The sequence below is a fragment of the Cynoglossus semilaevis genome, chromosome 4, assembly GCF_000523025.1.
Source record: "Cynoglossus semilaevis isolate Cse_v1.0 chromosome 4, Cse_v1.0, whole genome shotgun sequence".
Classification (NCBI taxonomy): Eukaryota; Metazoa; Chordata; class Actinopteri; order Pleuronectiformes; family Cynoglossidae; genus Cynoglossus; species Cynoglossus semilaevis.
The window spans coordinates 3878192-3897298 of NC_024310.1; the positions used below are offsets into that span (position 1 = coordinate 3878192).

Here is a 19107-nt window from a genome sequence, read left to right on the forward strand (position 1 = left end):
TTTGTGGCGTGTTCAGGGTCATTTACAGATTAACTGTGAATTCTTTTAAAAACCACTCATGCGCTTTTTATGGTGTAGGGTCGTGGTTTTATGATGTTGTCCTGGTGTAAGGTCACTGGTCTGTGTTCCAGTAAAAACCTTTGAGCTGCACCTATTCAGGGCCAGTCAGCTGGCTTTCCTTTAGACAGGAACTTAAAAGCTACGTTCACTCCAGTAAAATATGATGGGAAAGTTCATGAAGCAAAGGCTGTAAAAGAAACTGATAAAAACTTTGTGGATCATCTTTTCAGTCCGTCTGAAGCTGAATGTAGGCCTGAAATATGTGCACACTAAACACAGTTAACTTCGAACACAAAAATGGATAAAAATAAAAACATGTTAGCATATCAACCATCCACTGAGTGACATTCATATATTAATGTTGTCAATCTTTAATATTGAAAAATATATCAATATTTATCTGTAGTTTCTTATGTAAAAATATAGCTTTACTAGCTATAGATTACTGTAGTGCTTCTAAAGCTCAAAAACATATATCTACAAACTAGAAATATTCAGTCTACTGTCATAGAGAAGCAGAAAAACTGCAGTTTTATTAACTCAAACCACCTAGTCTATTATCAGGTATTCCTTTTGTACAGCCAAGGTTCAAACACTTAAGGCTGTGTTTTTCAGCTGCCTCTGCTCAGGCATGATGGTGTGTTGTCAGTGTTATTTAACACTAAGGTTAAATGCTTTTAGTGCTTGCAAGTGTGAATTGATGAATCTATAATGTGTGTTTCTTTAACCCCTTGTTTTTACTTGCATGTTTGCATGCTGTGCCCCGTCAAACGCAGACGGAGATGAAGGTAATGGACAAGTTGTTAAATGTTTTTCTACTCAGGAACATTCATTAAAAGCTTTGTGTTTATATTTCTCCTTCCCATCTCATTTTCCCGTGCATTAATTTATTCACCTCACTCCTCTGACGGTGTTTTTTTGTCTAAGTGTCACAACATCTTCCCCCTGCTTGGGTCTTTTCTGTCACTGAAAGATGAAAATCACAGTCATCAGAACTCAGCTTGTCTCTTTTAACGCCTTTCTTTCTCTGTGATGCCTCTGCATGTCACCCACATGTCACCCTGCACCGCAGTCTTTCAAGCAAAGTGAAGCTTGTTCAGTTTCACATCCCTAACCGATGTTTTGAGTTTCTACCACAAAAAACTCTGCTTACCCCACGCATACTGTTGAGGTTTCAGGCTGGCAGGGGCTCCTGTTTATCCTCTGGCTCAGTAACTCAGCTCTTTGGTTGACTCTCTGTGCAGACTGTCACGTCACTGTGCTTTGGACAAACACATGGGATTGAATTTGCACCCGGCCAAATGGAGATGCTTTTAATTATCACTGATTAGTTTAAATCAGACTTCTTAGTTTTGGCTACCAGTGTGCCTGCCACCACATGTCTTGCAAAACAAAACTTGGGCCGCACGTTGGCAGATTTATAGATGCCTACTCAGACATATGATTGTCTGTAGAGGCTGGACTTAGAATTTTAGATGCTGTCAGACATTGTACAGGAAATTAATCTATAGGCATTTCTAATAAAAATATGGCAACATAATAATTCCTTGTTTCTAAGTGCGGTGATATTGTCGACATAGTTACATTAAATATGCTGTTTCTACCCAGGACTGCTGGTTAAACAGACCAGGGTACATGGACTAGGGTCGTCCTGGTACCATTTGTTTTTGTACAAACTAATACCAGGAGGAATATCTTTTTCTTTCATTAAGGAATTCACCAATTCTGACCACTGATGTCTCTTTAGGTTGGGTTTCAGTATATGCACAATGGAAATGAACGAGTGTTGTATACTAGAGATGGCTGGAGCTGATACTCAAAATAGGTAGTAGTTTGAAATTAGTCAAAATTCCCGAGTCGAACATTGAAAAACTGGATTGATATCGTTATTGGCAGATACTCCAAGTTGCGGTATCAGTATTAGACGTTGGACAAAAAGTCTTAATATAAATGACCGACACTTTCACCAAGTAGAAATATCTGAATGAAATATTGGGTGTATCAGTATCGGTGTGTCCGTGCTCAAGACTGGTGTTTATACCAAGAACCTGACATACAACGTCACATCTCCTGCCACGGATTTGTTTTGTAACCTTCCACCTTCAGTTGAATTGAATGCAGTGTCAACACAGACACAAGTCAAACTTTTGTTATTCACAGCACAACGCAGAATTCAGTGATTAACGGGCGGTAAAAGTTGCCTCAAGGAACACTGTCGCCTCAGAGTGTGACTGACAGAATAAGGTTAATATATTCCTTTCTGATGGCTGAGTGAGAACTTCTTTCTAAATTGCGTTATGTGCCAATATCAGTGCCACTTGTCTTTGTTCGACATGAATAATAGAGGACGCGGTGTTCGGTACTTGCCCGTGAGATATATGTCATAAAAAAAGGATGTAAAGGACAGGACGGGCCAGGATCGGGTTGCATAAGGACAGGATAGGACAGGATAAACAGGATAGGATGGAATAAAAATAAGAAAATAGGATAGGATAGAAAAGACTTTATTGTCCCAGAGGGAAGGTTGCCTCTGGAAAATAGTGTCTGCCGTATAAAAACAGTACAAACATTCAGCTCTAATAAAACACAGGACAATGAATTACTTTGACTGTGACGTTAAACCATACATCACTACTATTAACCCGCTCCTAAAAATACATTTTCTCCCTCTTTACACTACCATCAGCATCTTGAAGCGAGCAGGTCCAGTGCATTGAGCTACGTACGTTGTATCCGTCAACTAAAGATTTGTCTTCTTGACGGACAGGTTTGGAACACAGCCGCTTGTTTTGCTGTTGTTTTCCAATCACTTAACATGTGGAAATATGATTTTCTGCTCACCTCACTTGTAAAAAGTCATGACCTGAGTTACTGCAGTCTCCCTGTCAGCTCTAATCAGCCTGACCATCCTCCTCGGCCGTCAGTCAGCAGCACAGACCGACTGAATGCTGGATGTTGTTAGTTCCAGTCTGAGCGAACCTACATTAAGACACAAAAAAACTCAACTTTGCAATCTGGACTGATATAATCCAACAACGTCTTTTTTTTTAATTTACAGAGATAAATAAAGACTATAATTTGCCCATGTTTTCCTCAGTAGATGTAATGCATCTGCTGATGTTGAAGCTCGACCTGAAGTCAAGGTTGTAACAGAACAGTTGTCAGTTTCCAACCCTCAGATGATTGTGTTCCTCACTGCTGCAGAGAAAATCATGCCATACAGAAATGCCACTATACCTTCTTTCTTTTTTAAAAATGCTTAAACTGATCAATAGTCCATTTGTACTTTTATTGATTGTTTTCACTTGTTACTCAGAAAAATCATATGCTTTACCCAGCTCAACAGATTCAGCGTTTAATTTGGTCAGTGAGCTTTTTCCTGTATTCTTTCTCTTCCATCCCGCCGTGCTCATATCTGACATTCCTTCCATCGTACTGAATCTCCTCCTCAGGGCCCTTGTTTTGCATTCAATTCGTACCTTTTTGTATTTTCAGTGGGGCGCAGGCAATTTGCTCGTCATGAATGGGCACAAAAAGCAGCCTACCTGCTGGGCTGCTCTTTGGAGGAGCTGTCATCTTCTATCTTTAAGCACCAAGCCAAAGGACTGCAGCATTCTGCCTCCTTCAGAGGAGTGCCAGATGAGAGCGGCCAGGGCGACGGCTCAGGTAAAACTTTGTAATTCTTTCTTTGTCTTACACACAATTATTCACCAGAAGAAAGTTTGGGACAAAAGCACACGAGATATGACAAGTGACATGACTAACGATGTGTTTAACCAGATTTAAATTTGATGTTCACGGTCTGAATGCTAACCTTTTATTGCTACAGTACTGTTAGGCCTTATTTTAGATCCTACACCTCTCTGTGTTCTTACTCCACTCTCTGAGAAACTGATTTCTACAGTGAAATCAGTGGCTAATGTTGTCACAAACACGTGACACAAGATTGTGTTTCCAGTATACTGGACATAAAGGCTGGAACAAATGTATTTTTTACACTAAAAATGAATCAGAAGGTCGTCAGTTTCACCGCTGTAGTTTGTTCCAACACCATTTCTTCATCTGAAAAGCTGTTTAAAAAATAGTTAATTCAACTGAAGGTTAAAATAAAACCTCTGAACTTTTCCTCTGTCCAAGGCTGTAAGATCTCAGCTCTGGAGTGTTTGGAGGCCATGGCATCAGGACTGTACTCTGAGCTCTTCACTCTTGTCATCTCCCTCATCAACAGGTCAGACCTCCACCTTTTACTCATTTATATTTGCATTTTATTTTTTTTTGATATTATATTGAGATTTTCAATTTGCTCGGTTGGAACAGCAATCTTGGTGGAGTTTTAAAATAAAGCTCACATAAGCAAAAGCAGTAAATGTGTCCACATGAGCACAGCTCAGCAGTAAGCTAGTCTACAAAAAGTTCTGCAGAGAAAGTTTCTCACTGTTCACTGTTAAATGGGATTTTAAACATTCTTTTATTTTTTTCAATTTAATTACCAAACCTGCTGCCATTAATATAAATGTTAAACCATTCACCATTCAAACCATTCTCTAATAATAGAGCACTTACTTTTTGAAAGTGCCCCCCTCCACACCCGAATAAAACACTACAACAGTAAAAGGTGCATAAAATAGGACAACAGCATGGATAATTTGAATATTTTGTCATGCTGTACTTTCTCAACCAATGAGAAATGTCTGATTCTTTTTATTTTTGGGAAGCATTTCTATTTTGCAAGATTTTGTCATGCTAGCATTAAAGTGATTCACAGGGTTGTGGTTTAATTTTCTTTCTTTGCATCAGTCTCACCCTCTGCTGCAGTCCTCTCTGCTCCACACAATGTGTTGCACAGATGTCAGGCGTAATCAGCAAAGTTTTACATTTATCTTTTCATACATTCAACACTATTTTCCTGTGCAATATGCCACCGGCTGCTTCACAGCCTCTCTAGCCATTTAACGACATTCTCATGTTTTTTAATGTCTTTGTCCTGCAGGTGGTTTTATTCATACATCTTTTCACCTCAGCAGCCACTAGATTATGGAAGTTTCCTCTAACTCTTGCAAAAGTTTATGCATCTTATATGAATTGTCACCTGATGTTATCCATTTCTTGTGTCTGGGGTAAAAAGTAAGCATCATATAAAGCAAATAAAACTAACCAAGAAAAAAATGTATCTTTAACTTTACATAAAAACAGTTTTTGCTAAATGTGTCCTTTATTCACTCCACAAGTTGTTTAAAATGATTTATTACATATTTAGAACGTGGAGGGAACGGAGCAGAAAATAATGTTTTTAAAGGGATATTTTTATCTCACAGGAAGTTTCCTGATTTCCTGATTATTTTCTCTTCGTCAGGGCTCTGAAGTCTAGTCAGCACTCTCTGTGCTCCCTGCTGATCGTGGACACTCCTGGCTTCCAGAACCCCCGGCTGGCGCAGCAGCAGCGAGGGGCAACCTTTGAGGAGCTTTGCCACAATTACACCCAGGAGAGGCTGCAGACCCTGTTTCATGAACGCACCTTTGTTCAGGAGCTGGACAGATACAAGGAGGTGCTGCTGGGCTGACAGAGCACAGAATCCAACAGTAGCCTTAGGAGATTTCACACACATTAGCTCATTAGCCTTTTATTTATTTTCTAAGTTTCTCATTTAGTGACAGAAAATCCTCTTAATTAGTTGTAGTTTTTTTTTTTTAAGTAAAAGTTTTCCACTCAGCTCTAGAGGCATTTACCTATGCAGCCTCCACAAGATAACAGAGGGGTCGGTGAAAATTCATTAGCTGAAATATTTCCCCTCTGGGTTTTTTTTCAAATTTTGCCTTGGCTCATATCAGTGCCAGATTCAGCTTTTCCACATTCACAGTTCAGATAAATGTGTAAAAATATCTATGCCCTTATGTAGGGATACATTTTTGAATATTTAGAGGCTGCTCTAAATCCTTTACATCTTTTTCCAGTTGACTTACCATAGTTCAGATATATTATTAAAAATACAAATCAACCTAATTACACCACTTGCATAATTATAATAATGATTCAAGATTTATTGCACTAATTTGGTAGTGATGGTCATTTATACAATTCTTTTTTATAACATAGGTAAATGACTGCACTTGATGATTTACTGGTTGAATTCTCTTCTTCTTCTTCTGCTGTAGATGACTAACCTCAGCCTTTTTCCCCTCCTGCGTCTATAGGAAAACATAGAGCTTGCTTTAGATGACATAGAGTGCAGTACCTCACGGTCTGTAGCTGCTATTGACCAAACCTCGACACAAGCTCTGGTAAGCAACAAAACAAACGCCTCAGCACACTGCGTCACAGTGACATTCTGTTCCTTTGTTGTCCATGTTACTGTCCAGAGAAGTTTGTCGTCATTTTCCAGACTTTATAGAGATTGAGAGACATTTGGTTTGTACTGAAAATTTAATTATATTTCAGAGGAATTATTGCAGATGTGATTGAGAACATCAGACTAGGTCAACTGATAGGCCCCGAGTGCCGAGTGCTTATAGTGTATTAGTGAAGAAAGATTTTTTTTCAGTATTTATATTGACACATCCTTAAATTCATACACTGTGTGAAATTCTTCCGTGTGATATGGAACCAAACTTCTCCAGCTCAGATCTGTTGAAGATGTTCCCAGCTCATGTTCTCTAATGGCCTGCAGTGGCAAATAGAGAACTGAGTTAACTCAAAAAGGGGTTTTTTTTTCTCATTGACTAAGGGAACAAAAAAAAAATGAAACAAACATACATCTTTGAGATGACATGATTAATAATTGAATAACCCCCTGCTGGCTTCAAAGACATCGTCACCATCAGTCAGACAATAATGTTTTCTTAGCAGTAAAATCTGGCTGGTTGATCAGAAGTACTTCCTCAGCTCTTGTCATTGAGCTGCTGTTTGCTCTAAACATCTATTATTAAACCTTCTCTGTCCGGAAGCTTTGCATCGTCTGTTGATAAAAATAGGATTGTGTTAGTGATCAGAAAACTCTGTCGAGTGTTTTGTCTGCAAATGGTGGAGCTTGATTTTTAGTTGAACCAGTTAGACTCTGGACTCAGATGAAACAGAAGCCATACTAGTAATGCACCGTGTCCTCACTGTTTGGTTTTAGGGACACATGCTGTATAAGAAAGGAAAGTTACAAAGGAATCAGACAAATCAGAATAAACAACCACGAGTTGTTGAGTAGCTTATATATTTTAATTAGCAGCGATTGTAGAAACACTTAGAACCTTCACTTCCTAGAAAAGAGAGAAATACATTTGTTTACATAATTGTCTACTAATGGTTAAGTGTTTCTCTCTCATTAAACATTTTAATAATAACATATTCTGAGGTGAATGGACTCTTAAAAAATCAGCCAATCAGCGTGTAGCAGCAAAGTGTCAGACTTGAGTTATGTATGCCGTTTGTCAAGGTTTGTTGAAACCCCAAATAAGCCCTTACAAAAGTGGAGTTAAAAAGTTGTTTAAAAAGAATCTTTATTATTTATGAGAAGAAACTTTCATCGAAAGACTTCTAATGGTTTTCAACATGTGGCTGATGTTGTTAAATATTTATAATAATAGAAAGTTTGCTGAAAATAGATGAAGAGGACTGGGAAAGTTGAAATTGTTTATCTTGATTTAAACAGGCATTAAAGATAATGTTTGAACACAGTTCTTGTTTTGAAGAAAAATGATCAAGGAAAGAACTGTGATTATTATTGATGTAACGCTTCAATAATAATAATAAATAAAATAAAATAAAAAAACGATCTTTACCCTCAAGAATATCATTAGTGAAAAATGATACCTCTTTTATTTAAGTCCTCATAATTTAACCAGCTCAAGTCCCCAGCATGGACTGGAATCATCTTTGAAGTAGAATAAATAAATAAGCTTTTAATAAGCTCTCCCTTCACTGAAGTGATGACCTCATTTAGACTCTTTTCTCTCAGACACTGCACTGATTTTTATTCAGACCATGTCGTGTTTCTGCTGTTTACAGCCCATAACATTTTCCCAAATTAAATCTTTACCCTAAGAGGAAATAAAAGCAGACATTTATCATTTATACCCTGCTCCAGAGCTGCTGACTTTGTTGCATCCACTTCATTTGGCTCTCAGTGATTGTGGCTCATTTTAATCCAGTTTGTTCCCTTCCTCTTCTGAAATTCCTCTGACTCTAATGTCATTAATTGGAGTCCAGTTTGGAGCAGTTTCGCTCTCGTTGGCCTCAGTCCTTCTGTTCCTTGCTTGGCCTCTTGCTGCATTCAATTATTGAGAATTTCACTTAGAATCTGTAAAGAAAGACCACGCAGTGGTTTAACACTACACTGGGTTTGTAACTCTGCCCTCTGACTGCACAGTAGCCCACGGTGCTGGCTTTTGTAGAAACAGAATTTAAAATGGAAGCCACAGACCTCTGTTACCAGAATTTTATATGGATCTAATAAGCTGTTAGCATCAGAACTCTGATCACTTTTCCGTAGTTTATTATTTGTAGTGTAATTCTTTGCAGCCCATGCAGGCTGCCACTGGAGGCGCCATTGAGTATGTTGTTCCTCCGTGGCTCTAACCCAGGACTTTCTGCATGTAAGGCAGATGTGTAAGGCAGTCGTGATGACCACTGCACTATGGAACCACTGAATCTAAATGTCTGAAATAACTGTCTACTTGTTCAAAATTGGTCAAACCTTTGTCCGTAAGAAATTAGGAAAACATTTAGAGTTGGTAATGACTGTCAGCTGGATCGAAAGAAATTAATATTGTTAGTTGTGTAGTTTGTTGCGTGTCAATGGCGCACAAGCACGTATCTTGTTGGCTGTGTTTTGCCAGTCATTAGTGATTTTGAAGCGGTTCGTTGTACCAGGTACGTTATACTTTGTGTTGTGCGGCTGTGTTTTGCCAGTCATTAGTGATTGTGAGTGAAGTGGTTTGTTGTACCAGGTATGTTGTACTTTGTGGTAGCAGGTAGCAGTGTTTTCTTCAACATATGATTAGGATTTCCCAATTTTCTTCAACATATGATTAGGATTTCCACTTAGCTTTCCCAAAGGCAAATTATTAGTTTGTCAGTGAGTGTTCTGTGTGCTTTAGCTTGAAGCGACAAAATAAGTCTGTTGGATTCTCTCTGTGTCGCTGTTTTAAATGTCAATGTGTAATGATATCTATTATACATTTGTTTGTTTTGCACAAGATGTTATTAGAAGCAGTGTTTGTTTTAGTTAATTGACCAATGCTCTAATTACATCGTGTATATGTGTGAAGTGGAGTCAATTGTGCTTCAGATACTGTGACACGTTTCTGTCAGGAATACAAAAGATGCTCTCAACAATTTGCAACAAAAACAAGGAAATATCAACAAATCATTAATGTCATTACTGACCTGGACCTCTGGACAGCATGGTGTATTTGAGATAAATAGTGATATTTATATTATATATGTCTTCTTCTTTCAGAAGCATAAAATTCTATTTGAAACGCTTTGATACTGATTTACAAACTTGGTAACTATTGAAATGCGGGCCCCATTATTATTGATTTGGTAAAAAGCCACAGCTATTTTATGGGGATGTTATAAATATTGCCAGGTTTTGGTCATTTTGTTGAATCTTTTTAATCATAGATTTCAGAGTTGTTCTGTTTCTGCCACTGTTGAATAGTAGAAACTGCAGTTAACGTTTGGTAATTTCCTTTGGCTCTGTGTCATATTATCACACAGTTTATCGCCTGAGTAGATTTAATCTGGTGAAGTCCTGTGATACTAACGGCACTAGAAGCAGAGTTGATAAAGACCAAAATTTGACTCAATGAAATCTCACCAAAATTGTTATTCAGCTGTCAGATTAGTATTATTATTATTATTTTTTTTTCTTTGTTAAACGTCATTGACCCAAGAGAGGGAAGTGGTTGCTCTTGATTGCAGCACTCAGCTGCTAGGGGATGTTCATTCTTCTCCTCATACAACACTCATATTATTCAAGCATTGATCACTTCCTCACAGGAATTCATTCATACCAAGTATCTCATACCCCAAGACCCACCCAGCGCTCAATGCTTCCGGAAAAGTTCTATAAGGCCACAGTTTCAGCAGATGGAGCTTCAGCTTCTTCTCTCTTTTCAAGGGCCCAGGGTTTGGCACTAGCAGTTAGAATAAGAGTCTTTGTTGGTTATCAATGATTTCTCACAGCTGTCACCAAATTTACCATGAAAATAGAACATGTCTCATAATGGTGAATTTTTTGTGGTCTAATAATAATTAAAAAAATCAAGCAATTAAATTCATGTTGGATTAAAATTCTGAAGTAGAGACTAATTTTTCTACAACACGTTCTGACGAGTGCTTAGTCATAAAGCCAGTGTAAAATAAGAATCTCAACCATTAGAGACTCAGCAGGGATAAACAAGTCAATACATCCAACTTCTCTCCCAGTATTGATCAACCAGAGATCAGCAGGGGAGCCGGCGATTCAGACTCACCCGTCAGAGAAGAAACATTTTAAATGTCTGCTTTTTTAGACCAAACCAAAAGGAATTGATGGCTCCCCTGCTGCCGTCTTCTATTGCTCAGTTCTGACAGCGCTTTTATGTCTAATGTCACCATTCTGGTCCAACATTTTCATGGGTGGGTGTCGCTTTATATCTCTTGTCAAAATGGATTTGGAATTCATTACAGACGCTGCCCTTGCCCACGAGATGAAGAAAGTTACTGCAGCTATATTTCACCCCAGTCCCAGTGGTTTAATCAGAGACGCTCACCCAGGAAGTCACATGGCCAAATAATGAAATGCACAGCATTATTTATTTGAACAACTCTCGTAAAGCAGCATAACAACCTTAGCTGTAGTCATGGGGAAGTTTTTTTTTTCTAAAGCCCATTAGAAAGATTTGTACAGATCACGCACAGAATAAAAGTCCATGCTATTAAGCAAGAGGCAGAGTCTGAATGTGAGCCTGATAATGTCTCTGACAGCTCTGCAGCACCAGGGGAAAAAGTGATTCTGAGAAAAGAAAAAAAAAAGTCTGTGTATGTGACCAAGTACAATAAGTAGTGATAAAATAAGCCATAATGCAGCATCGTTTGCCTCGATGATGTATTTAAGTTCCTAATGTTGTTGCTCACAGTGAAAATGATGACCTTCTGGGAGCAGCGTGTGCTGCTGTACAATTGATTGAAACCTGTTTGGCCTGGGAAAAAACACTTTGATGTTATATTTTTGCTTAGGTCGTTTTTGTGGTTGCTTCGTAATTGTGAGTGTTTGCTAAGCACCTGATAATGAGTATATTTGAAATTGCTGCCATACATAGTTGGCTTATTGTCCATTTGATTATTCAAATCTATTTTTATGATATTCAGCAGCTTTTAGGGCTGTAAAAATGAACACCTTTAATGTTTTAATTAGTTTGTGGAGGTTTTAACACATGGACAGAAGGACTCGCACTGTGTATTCAATAATTCCACTGTCTCTCTTTCATTGCTGCTCTTCCAAACATTTAGTAATCTTTGTTATTTAAATACACTGTAGAAAAGAGTTGTAGTTTCTAGATTAAAATACCATCCTAAAGCCCACCATGGAGTTTTTGGGGGCTTCAGTTTATGATCAGATGCCCAGCTTGCGTCAGACCAGACTCACTGAGCACAAGGCAGTGAGTCATCTATGGCTGACAAGCTGACTGCCACGATTGCCAAAGGAATTATGAGGAACTGTTGACAATTAATATTGTTGAAGACAAAGTCTTCACTCCAGTTTTGACAAAGATATTCCGATGTGTTCTACAAATCACTGTCAGGATGAACAGTAATGTCCTAAACCCAGCAATTTTGTGAAGCATGAAAGAGGTGTTCGTTTATGAACAAACCTTTCGACAGCAATCCTTTTATGTATTAAAAGGAAAACTTTTTTTGCAATTTTTTGGATGAAAAAAAAATGTAATATCAGAGTAGGGCTAGAGAGATCTGTTAAACCAGTGGAGCTCTGACTGAAACTGCCTGAGAACACCCTCGTTAATTTTTCCATCAGAGAAATTGTAAAGACAGCTGTGACACCTGTGACTCTTCTTATCCGCTACAGGTGCGGACTCTGGCCAGGACGGACGAAGCCCGAGGTCTTCTGTGGCTGATGGAGGAGGAGGCTGTTCAGCCCGGAGGTTCAGAGGAGACCATGCTGGAGAGACTTTTCAGCTACTATGGATCAGCACAGGGAGAAACCAAAGGTGAGGCTTCAGCACAAGGTCAACAGCGCTGTCCGTGCTCCTCGTGTCAGTCGGGAATTAATGAAAGTGTGTCCTCTGTGCTGCAGGTCCAAATCTTCTAATGAGGGGAGATAAACCCAACCTTTTCCTGCTTGGTCACAGCCACGGGACAAACTGGGTGGAGTACGACGCTCAGGGCTGGTTGAGCCACGCGAAGCATAATCCTGCTGCTCAGAACGCCGCCACACTGTTGCAGGACTCACAGAAGTATGTGAACGCCTTTGGTTCCACTCTTCGCTTCCTAATATAAAGAAATATCTGTGATGATGAGTCACATATTCAGAGTTACAGAATATGTTTTTTTAATTTGGTTTTTACATTAAAAGGGACGAAGCGTATTAATTAAGTATTTCACAAATTCAAATACACCTGGATTATCCATCAGTTGTCCCTGTGCCAACTTTAAAAGGCTTCCTTAAAAAGGCCACCTTAAAAAATAAAAAACAAAATGCAACATTCAAGGTTTAAAAAAAGCACTTCATTTTATACACATAAACATCAATAATGAAAACAAAGGAGGCAAAATTTCCCAGGATTTGTTTTATTTTATTACTGATGACACTGCATAGAAAATGTTTAATATCTCCTGCCTCCACAGGAAAAACATCAGCGGGCTGTTCATGAGTCGAGCCAGCGGCGCCACAGTTTTGTCGGGCTCCATCGCTGGTCTTGAGGGCAGCTCCCAGCTCGCTCTGAGACGAGCCACCAGCATGAGAAAAACCTTCACCACAGGTGTTGCTGCAGTCAAAAAAAAGAGTCTGTGTATTCAGATCAAACTCCAAGTGGTAAGAACATGAAAGTGCCCCGAATATATCACTGTTAAAAAAAGTGATTTAAAAATAATCCAGCTGAAATAGAGCTTCATTTTTTACAAAGATTATGAAGTAACCTTCCTTCTTTTCACAGGACGCTCTGATTGATATGGTGCGGCGCTCCAAGGTTCACTTCGTCCACTGCCTGCTCCCCAAAGCAGAGGCAGTTGGAGGAGGAAGTGAGCCCCGTGTGACGCACGGAGAGAACGCTGACTCAGGTCTCATGACTCTGGACGTAGGCCTCCTGAGAGCTCAGCTGCGAGGGTCAAAACTGTTGGATGCTCTGCGCATATACAGACAAGGTATGGAAGTAGCTGTGGAAAAAATCAGCAACCAATTAGGTAAATGATGAGTAAAGAGAATCTGGCTAAAGAGCATTTATTCATTTTTTTATGTAAGGATGAATTATTTTTGTCACTGACGATAAAAATGTGCCTCTGCCACCCTGTTGGCTGCTGTCTAACCTCAGTGTCTTTGACTTTTCTCTCTCTCTCTCTCTCTTTTTCTCCTATCTGCTCTTCTGCCATCTCTGCCCCCAGGTTACCCAGACCACATGGTGTTCTCTGAGTTCCGGCGGCGCTTTGATGTCCTGGCTCCACATCTCTCAAAGAAACATGGCCGCCACTACATCGTCACAGATGAGAAGAGGGTGAGTTTTTGAGCGGGTTAGGACTTAAAACAGACAGCAGAACGCATCAACAAACAAGACCCCACTATGTTCCCACTGATGGCATTACCCTGTTCTATTATTATGATACTCCAGGAGCAGAGAGACTGTGTGCGGTTTCTGTGTGCAATTTCCTTTAAATGAACCACAGTGTGGTCGTGTCTGAGGATTGCCTTTGTGCTGTTCTCAGACATATTATTTTCAACGGTAGGCTTCATCAGCATTTCAATCCACATACAGATTTCGTTATTTGGGAATGGTTGTTTTTGGTCTTTTGCATATCATTTCATTGAAGTAACAGTTTATTCTGAAGTGGGGCCAAACGTGTGAGACGTTTTTGGTCATAATTGTGCTGCTGCTTGGACATATATACAGTATATATATAATATCCAGACAGTTTTTGTGCATCTTCAATTTCATGTGTAGTGCAATGAAATGAATGCACTGGAATCACCACAGCCACCTTGAGTATTGCCAAAATCACACCTCGACGCTCTGCAACACCAGTGTGAAAATTGTGATCATTATCATCATTATTTAATTAACAGAAAAAAACTGTTTTTACCCTGAAACTATATATTATGGTCATTAGTTTTACATTTCTCCAGCTCTAATGAGGGTTTAGTGAGTGTGCCCTATAAACACACATGTGGTAGTAAATGTTTGTGGGTTATTAACATCAGCTCACTGTATGGTTTGTTCAGTCCCATGAAATATGTGGCATTCATGATCAATTAATGCAGAAAATCAGGTCATGGACTGTTTCCTGTTACTGTAAGCAAACACATAGTTGGAAATTCAGGTTATGTGTAAATAAATAGACTATAAAAGCATTAGCATCAACTTCCAAAGTGCAAAGTACACAAGCTATTTAAACCATGACTTGTTGTGTTCACATCACCGTATGGTGTTGTATGATGATCCATTATTCTAACCCCTACTATTTTCACTATATCTTTTCTGTTCAGCAAATAGAAATATAATATATACAGTTTGTATCGGTGATAAAATTTAGAACGTGAATGCTACCGTAGGTCTTCCTGGCGAAGGTGTTGCTGCGAAGGTTCATCCGAATCCACCTTTTCTCTGCTAACAAGCCTGAGAACTGGCCACTCTGACCAGGGTCTCAGGAGAAAAACCCACATTTCCCACGACATTGCTGTAAGTGTCTTTGTAGGACACGCACATAACTCTTTGAGTTATATGGCACTGTTTTACTTTCTTATTCTCTGGTGTACAGTCGCATTAGTCAAAGCGTGAAAAAAGGAGAACAGTTTGGTTTTAAACAAACTGAGCTCTCAGACGACTGTGATGACCTTCATTCTCAAACAAGCGCCACAGAGTTTCCACAAAACAATGTGGTTCGTATAAAAACACATTAATATTTCATAATTAAATATTTGCTCCTACCAGAAGAGTCAGGTGTAAAATATTAACATAATCCTGTCTGGTCGTCCTTGTGGCTGAGTATTTTTGCGGCTTAATTCACTCAGTTTTATCATGTGTGGTGAATGTAAATTAAGTGTAAACTAATTTAACTTTCAAATGTCAGCTTTTTACTGATGTAATACAAAAAGGTGGTTTATGAATATAAGATTATATATTTAATCACAATGACAGGTTAGGCCATGTACAATAGTTTATTTTTTATTATTTTTTTTATTTTTTTTAGTCATTCTGGCAGATGTTCACGATGTTAGTCGTGAAATTCATGAGGCAGGAAAATATTCCTGACTAATTATAAAGAGCTATTTATAAATGTATCTACACAATCAACAATATCTGAAGTTAACTTAAGTTATATTGTATAATTCCGCTTAAAACCATTCATTGTCTATTATTAGGAAAGAAATTTACCATTGTTTTTGAGTATCAGAAATCTCTGACTGCTGAAGTCTAGCGGTGTCCACCATCTTTTGAAGTTTGGTTTGTGAAGTAAAGATGGGTGAGGAGGTAGAGACAGAGAGGACAGATGAAGAACTGTCAGTCAAGGTTTGTATAATGCAGTACAGTGATAAAAGCAAATGTATCGGCAGCACCAAGGGTGGAATAATAATGTTTCCACTTTAATGTCAGGGGTCTCGTCTGATCTTCTGTTTCTGGAGTAACAAGTGCCAGCTGTTTTAGACCACGGGGAAAGGAAGGAAACTAGGCCTATAACACAAGGGGCAGATCAGTTGTACCTGTTTGCCTTACACAATCAATCTTAAGCTAGGAGCTAATTCTCCAATAAAGAAGCTTGGTCACTGAAAACTTTGTATCCTATTTTTAAACACATTTACACACTTACACAAGTCATACAGTGGGTTAACCGTTTTACATCATGTTTTGAGTCCAGACAAAGCCAAAAAAAAAAAAAAAAAAGACTTGAAAGATGCCTTCCAAGTCTCATGCTATTTTCTTAACAAGGAAATTTGTCAAAATATTAAAAATTGAACATCTGGATTTGGTAATTCATTCAGCACGTTTCACTCCCTCCATGTGCAGAGAATCATTTCACCTCTTCTGCTCTTCTCTCGTCTTCTCTCTGCGCTGTCCTCTTCCTGCTCCAAGAGCGCTCTTGTGTGTAATTAATTATGATTGCGCAGGCTGGCAGCATACGGCTACTGTACTGATTAATTACCAGCAGTGGGAAGAGCTCTTTTTTTTTCCATACTCGTCTTCCCTCCTTTCCCATTTCCCTTGTCTCTCTCCACTTTTTTCCTCGTCTCATTATCTTTCCATTCCTTTTTGTTGCAGGCATCAGAACAGTTTAGGAGCATCCCTGAGCCTATGATTAATGTCTTCTCCACATTGTGTTCAGGCACAATATTGCTGCGTGATTAGCTTTTATGAGTAGAAGGTGGGGCTGCTGGAGGTAGAGCATCTCCACATGAATGCCCTCTGGGCCTCATGTAGAAGAGTTTTTGTGTCAGAGATGTTATAGAATTTTTTTCCCCTTACAATAATGAATCTAATGGCTGAATGCCTACCTGATTGCCTGTATTACTCAAATACGGAACATGAACGCGCTTACAAAATGAATGGCCACTGTCAACAGAGGAGGTCTTAACAAAATGATTATATAGATCAGTGAAATCAGCCTCTCCTCTCTGTGCCACATAACACCCGGCCATAAAATGTCCATAAGGTTCCCCTTAGAACAGGGTTCAAAATTAGGTTAAAAATTTGACTGGCAGGCTAGTTCAGTATTGGTTGGCTGGTGAACGCTGGGTAAAATAATTTAAATAAAATGTACAAAAGAAAAAACCTAAAACTTTCAAAGATATTTTGGTGCATTTGAATGTTTGTCGCCATTTAGGCATCAACAGAAATTACAGTCAATTTGTTTTAATGCCTGAAACAGAAGGATTGATCTTAGTCTTTACAATACATCGCACCAGTGTTTGGTGGGTCACCACGGGCCATAGTTTGCCCAGGTCTGCCTTAGAAGTAGCTACAAACTAAAATTGTCCACTCAGACTGAATCAGTGATCTGGTTTTCACACTGGTCTTCAGAGAAATAAAGCTAAATATAACCTTGTTCTGTTTGACTGATCTCAGCAAAAAAAAAGAAAAAAAAAAGAAAGAAAAACAGCCCAGTCGATTCTCCAAACATTAACATTCAGCTGTTCACACTTGCACTTTGCTCACTCTGACACATCAAGGTTTTTCTTTTGGAGACATCCTATTATCTTTTGGGGGTTGTTGTGTTTTAGTTAGTTTACATTTGAAATTGTTTCCTCTTGATTTTGCAGTAAATATTCTACTTCTGTCGCTTCCTTTTGAAACCAAATGCTGTTGTGGCTTCATTACTGAGATATCAGCATATGGCCTTCAGCTTTTTTTCTGAGACTGGAGACATTAAATTTCAGTGTCTACGACGATATTCACTTTTCAGTCTTTATTAAAGCTTTTCTATTTGTAAAGACGATGAAGTTACACTGTGTGTTGTTTTGAGGTTTTTTAAAAGCATTACTTTCATGGCCAAACATTAAGAAATCACATTCAGTCTGTGACATTGCACAGATTTTTAATTGATATCCATGAATGTGAAGCAAACAAAAACTCCAGCTCCATGCTTAGCATTGGTAAAGCTAAATTAGCGTATCGATTTACATTGATTATATATGAATTCTGTCATATAATGTTTGGTGGGAGTGCAGTATTTTCTTGAATATATACTAGCATGAATTATAGTATTGTGTGTAAATCAGCAAAGATCACATAGATTATGTACCTCCCCTGAAGAGGGTGCTGTAAACACAGTTTAAAAGCCCTTTTGGCATTAGGTGAATGCACTGATTTAATGACATTGTTTCATTTAAATTTTCAGAAACTGTTATGTGAAGTGAACAGTTATGATACATTTTACTTTGTCTTTAAATATCTTGCTGTTAATATTTTTTAGTGTTCTTAGGACAATAAAAGGTAATAATAAAATGATTGTTTGTTGTGACTTGCTATCAGACGTGCCCGGCTGATAATGAATCCCACTGCCAGCCTTTGGCTGTGTGCAGTCTGTCTTCTGAAGGTTGGATGGACAAAACAGATGAATCCTTTGAGGCAAAAAGACCCAAGGAGTGTGTCAGTTGGTCCGGTATTGTGCTTTTAGCTTCCTTGAGGCGATCCAAAGGGAGGTGTGCCACTCTGTCTGTATTAGCTGTTGTTCAGGAGGAATGGGGGTTTTTGTTCCGGTGCCAAGCCTTTCCTCCTCTGGGCAACCGGGTCATGTGATCACGCTGAGGTCTGGGGCCCTGAAACAAACTTGAGTTGTTTTTGTTTACCTGCTTACCGAGTGTTTTGTTGGTTTCCAGGCCGTGCAGGAGTTGCTGGAGTCCTTGGAGCTCGAGAAGAGCAGCTACCACATGGGGCTGAGTCGGGTGAGTGGAGTCACACTTCAGAAACATGCACACTGTTGTTTCCATGTGAGGGGTTCGTTTTCATCATTCAGCTTCTAAGATGGAGTCCTTGGTATTTCTTAGAATATATATAGTCTCTACAAATGTAACTTAACTCACTGCATCAGTTTACTATTTTTATCTTTATCTTTTTTTAATCCATGTTTTTGTTTTAATGTCATTTAAATTACAAGTGGTTGTTAGATCACTGCAACAAACTTTGAAAATGGACCTCATAGCAATTCAGCGCGAGCACTTCATCCTGACAAGATAGTCGGGCCTTTTGTTTTGCCCTTAACAGATGTCCTGGTGTCTTGTCATTCTGTGATGCCCTCAGTCGCACTCATTATTAGCACAATCTTTTTCATTCCTTTCAACTACCGCTTTAGCAGGAGGCGTGGCAGGTTTCAAGTAATCAATGCAGTTTTGTTCCCACTCAGCGACAGGT

At 38.9% G+C, this 19107-nt stretch overlaps 1 protein-coding gene across 1 annotated transcript in view; it reads left to right on the forward strand.

The window, feature by feature from the left end:
* The window catches only part of myo18ab (myosin XVIIIA b), an 89876-nt gene that overhangs the window by 32381 nt on the left and 38388 nt on the right, over positions 1-19107 (forward strand). Inside the window, exons 11-21 of the mRNA XM_017031856.2 lie at positions 837-848; positions 3556-3726; positions 4198-4288; positions 5414-5606; positions 6253-6339; positions 12120-12261; positions 12348-12507; positions 12899-13085; positions 13207-13414; positions 13652-13761; positions 18576-18641. Of these exons, the coding sequence (XP_016887345.1) occupies positions 837-848; positions 3556-3726; positions 4198-4288; positions 5414-5606; positions 6253-6339; positions 12120-12261; positions 12348-12507; positions 12899-13085; positions 13207-13414; positions 13652-13761; positions 18576-18641 (1427 nt within the window). The remainder of the gene's footprint in view (positions 1-836; positions 849-3555; positions 3727-4197; positions 4289-5413; positions 5607-6252; positions 6340-12119; positions 12262-12347; positions 12508-12898; positions 13086-13206; positions 13415-13651; positions 13762-18575; positions 18642-19107) is intronic.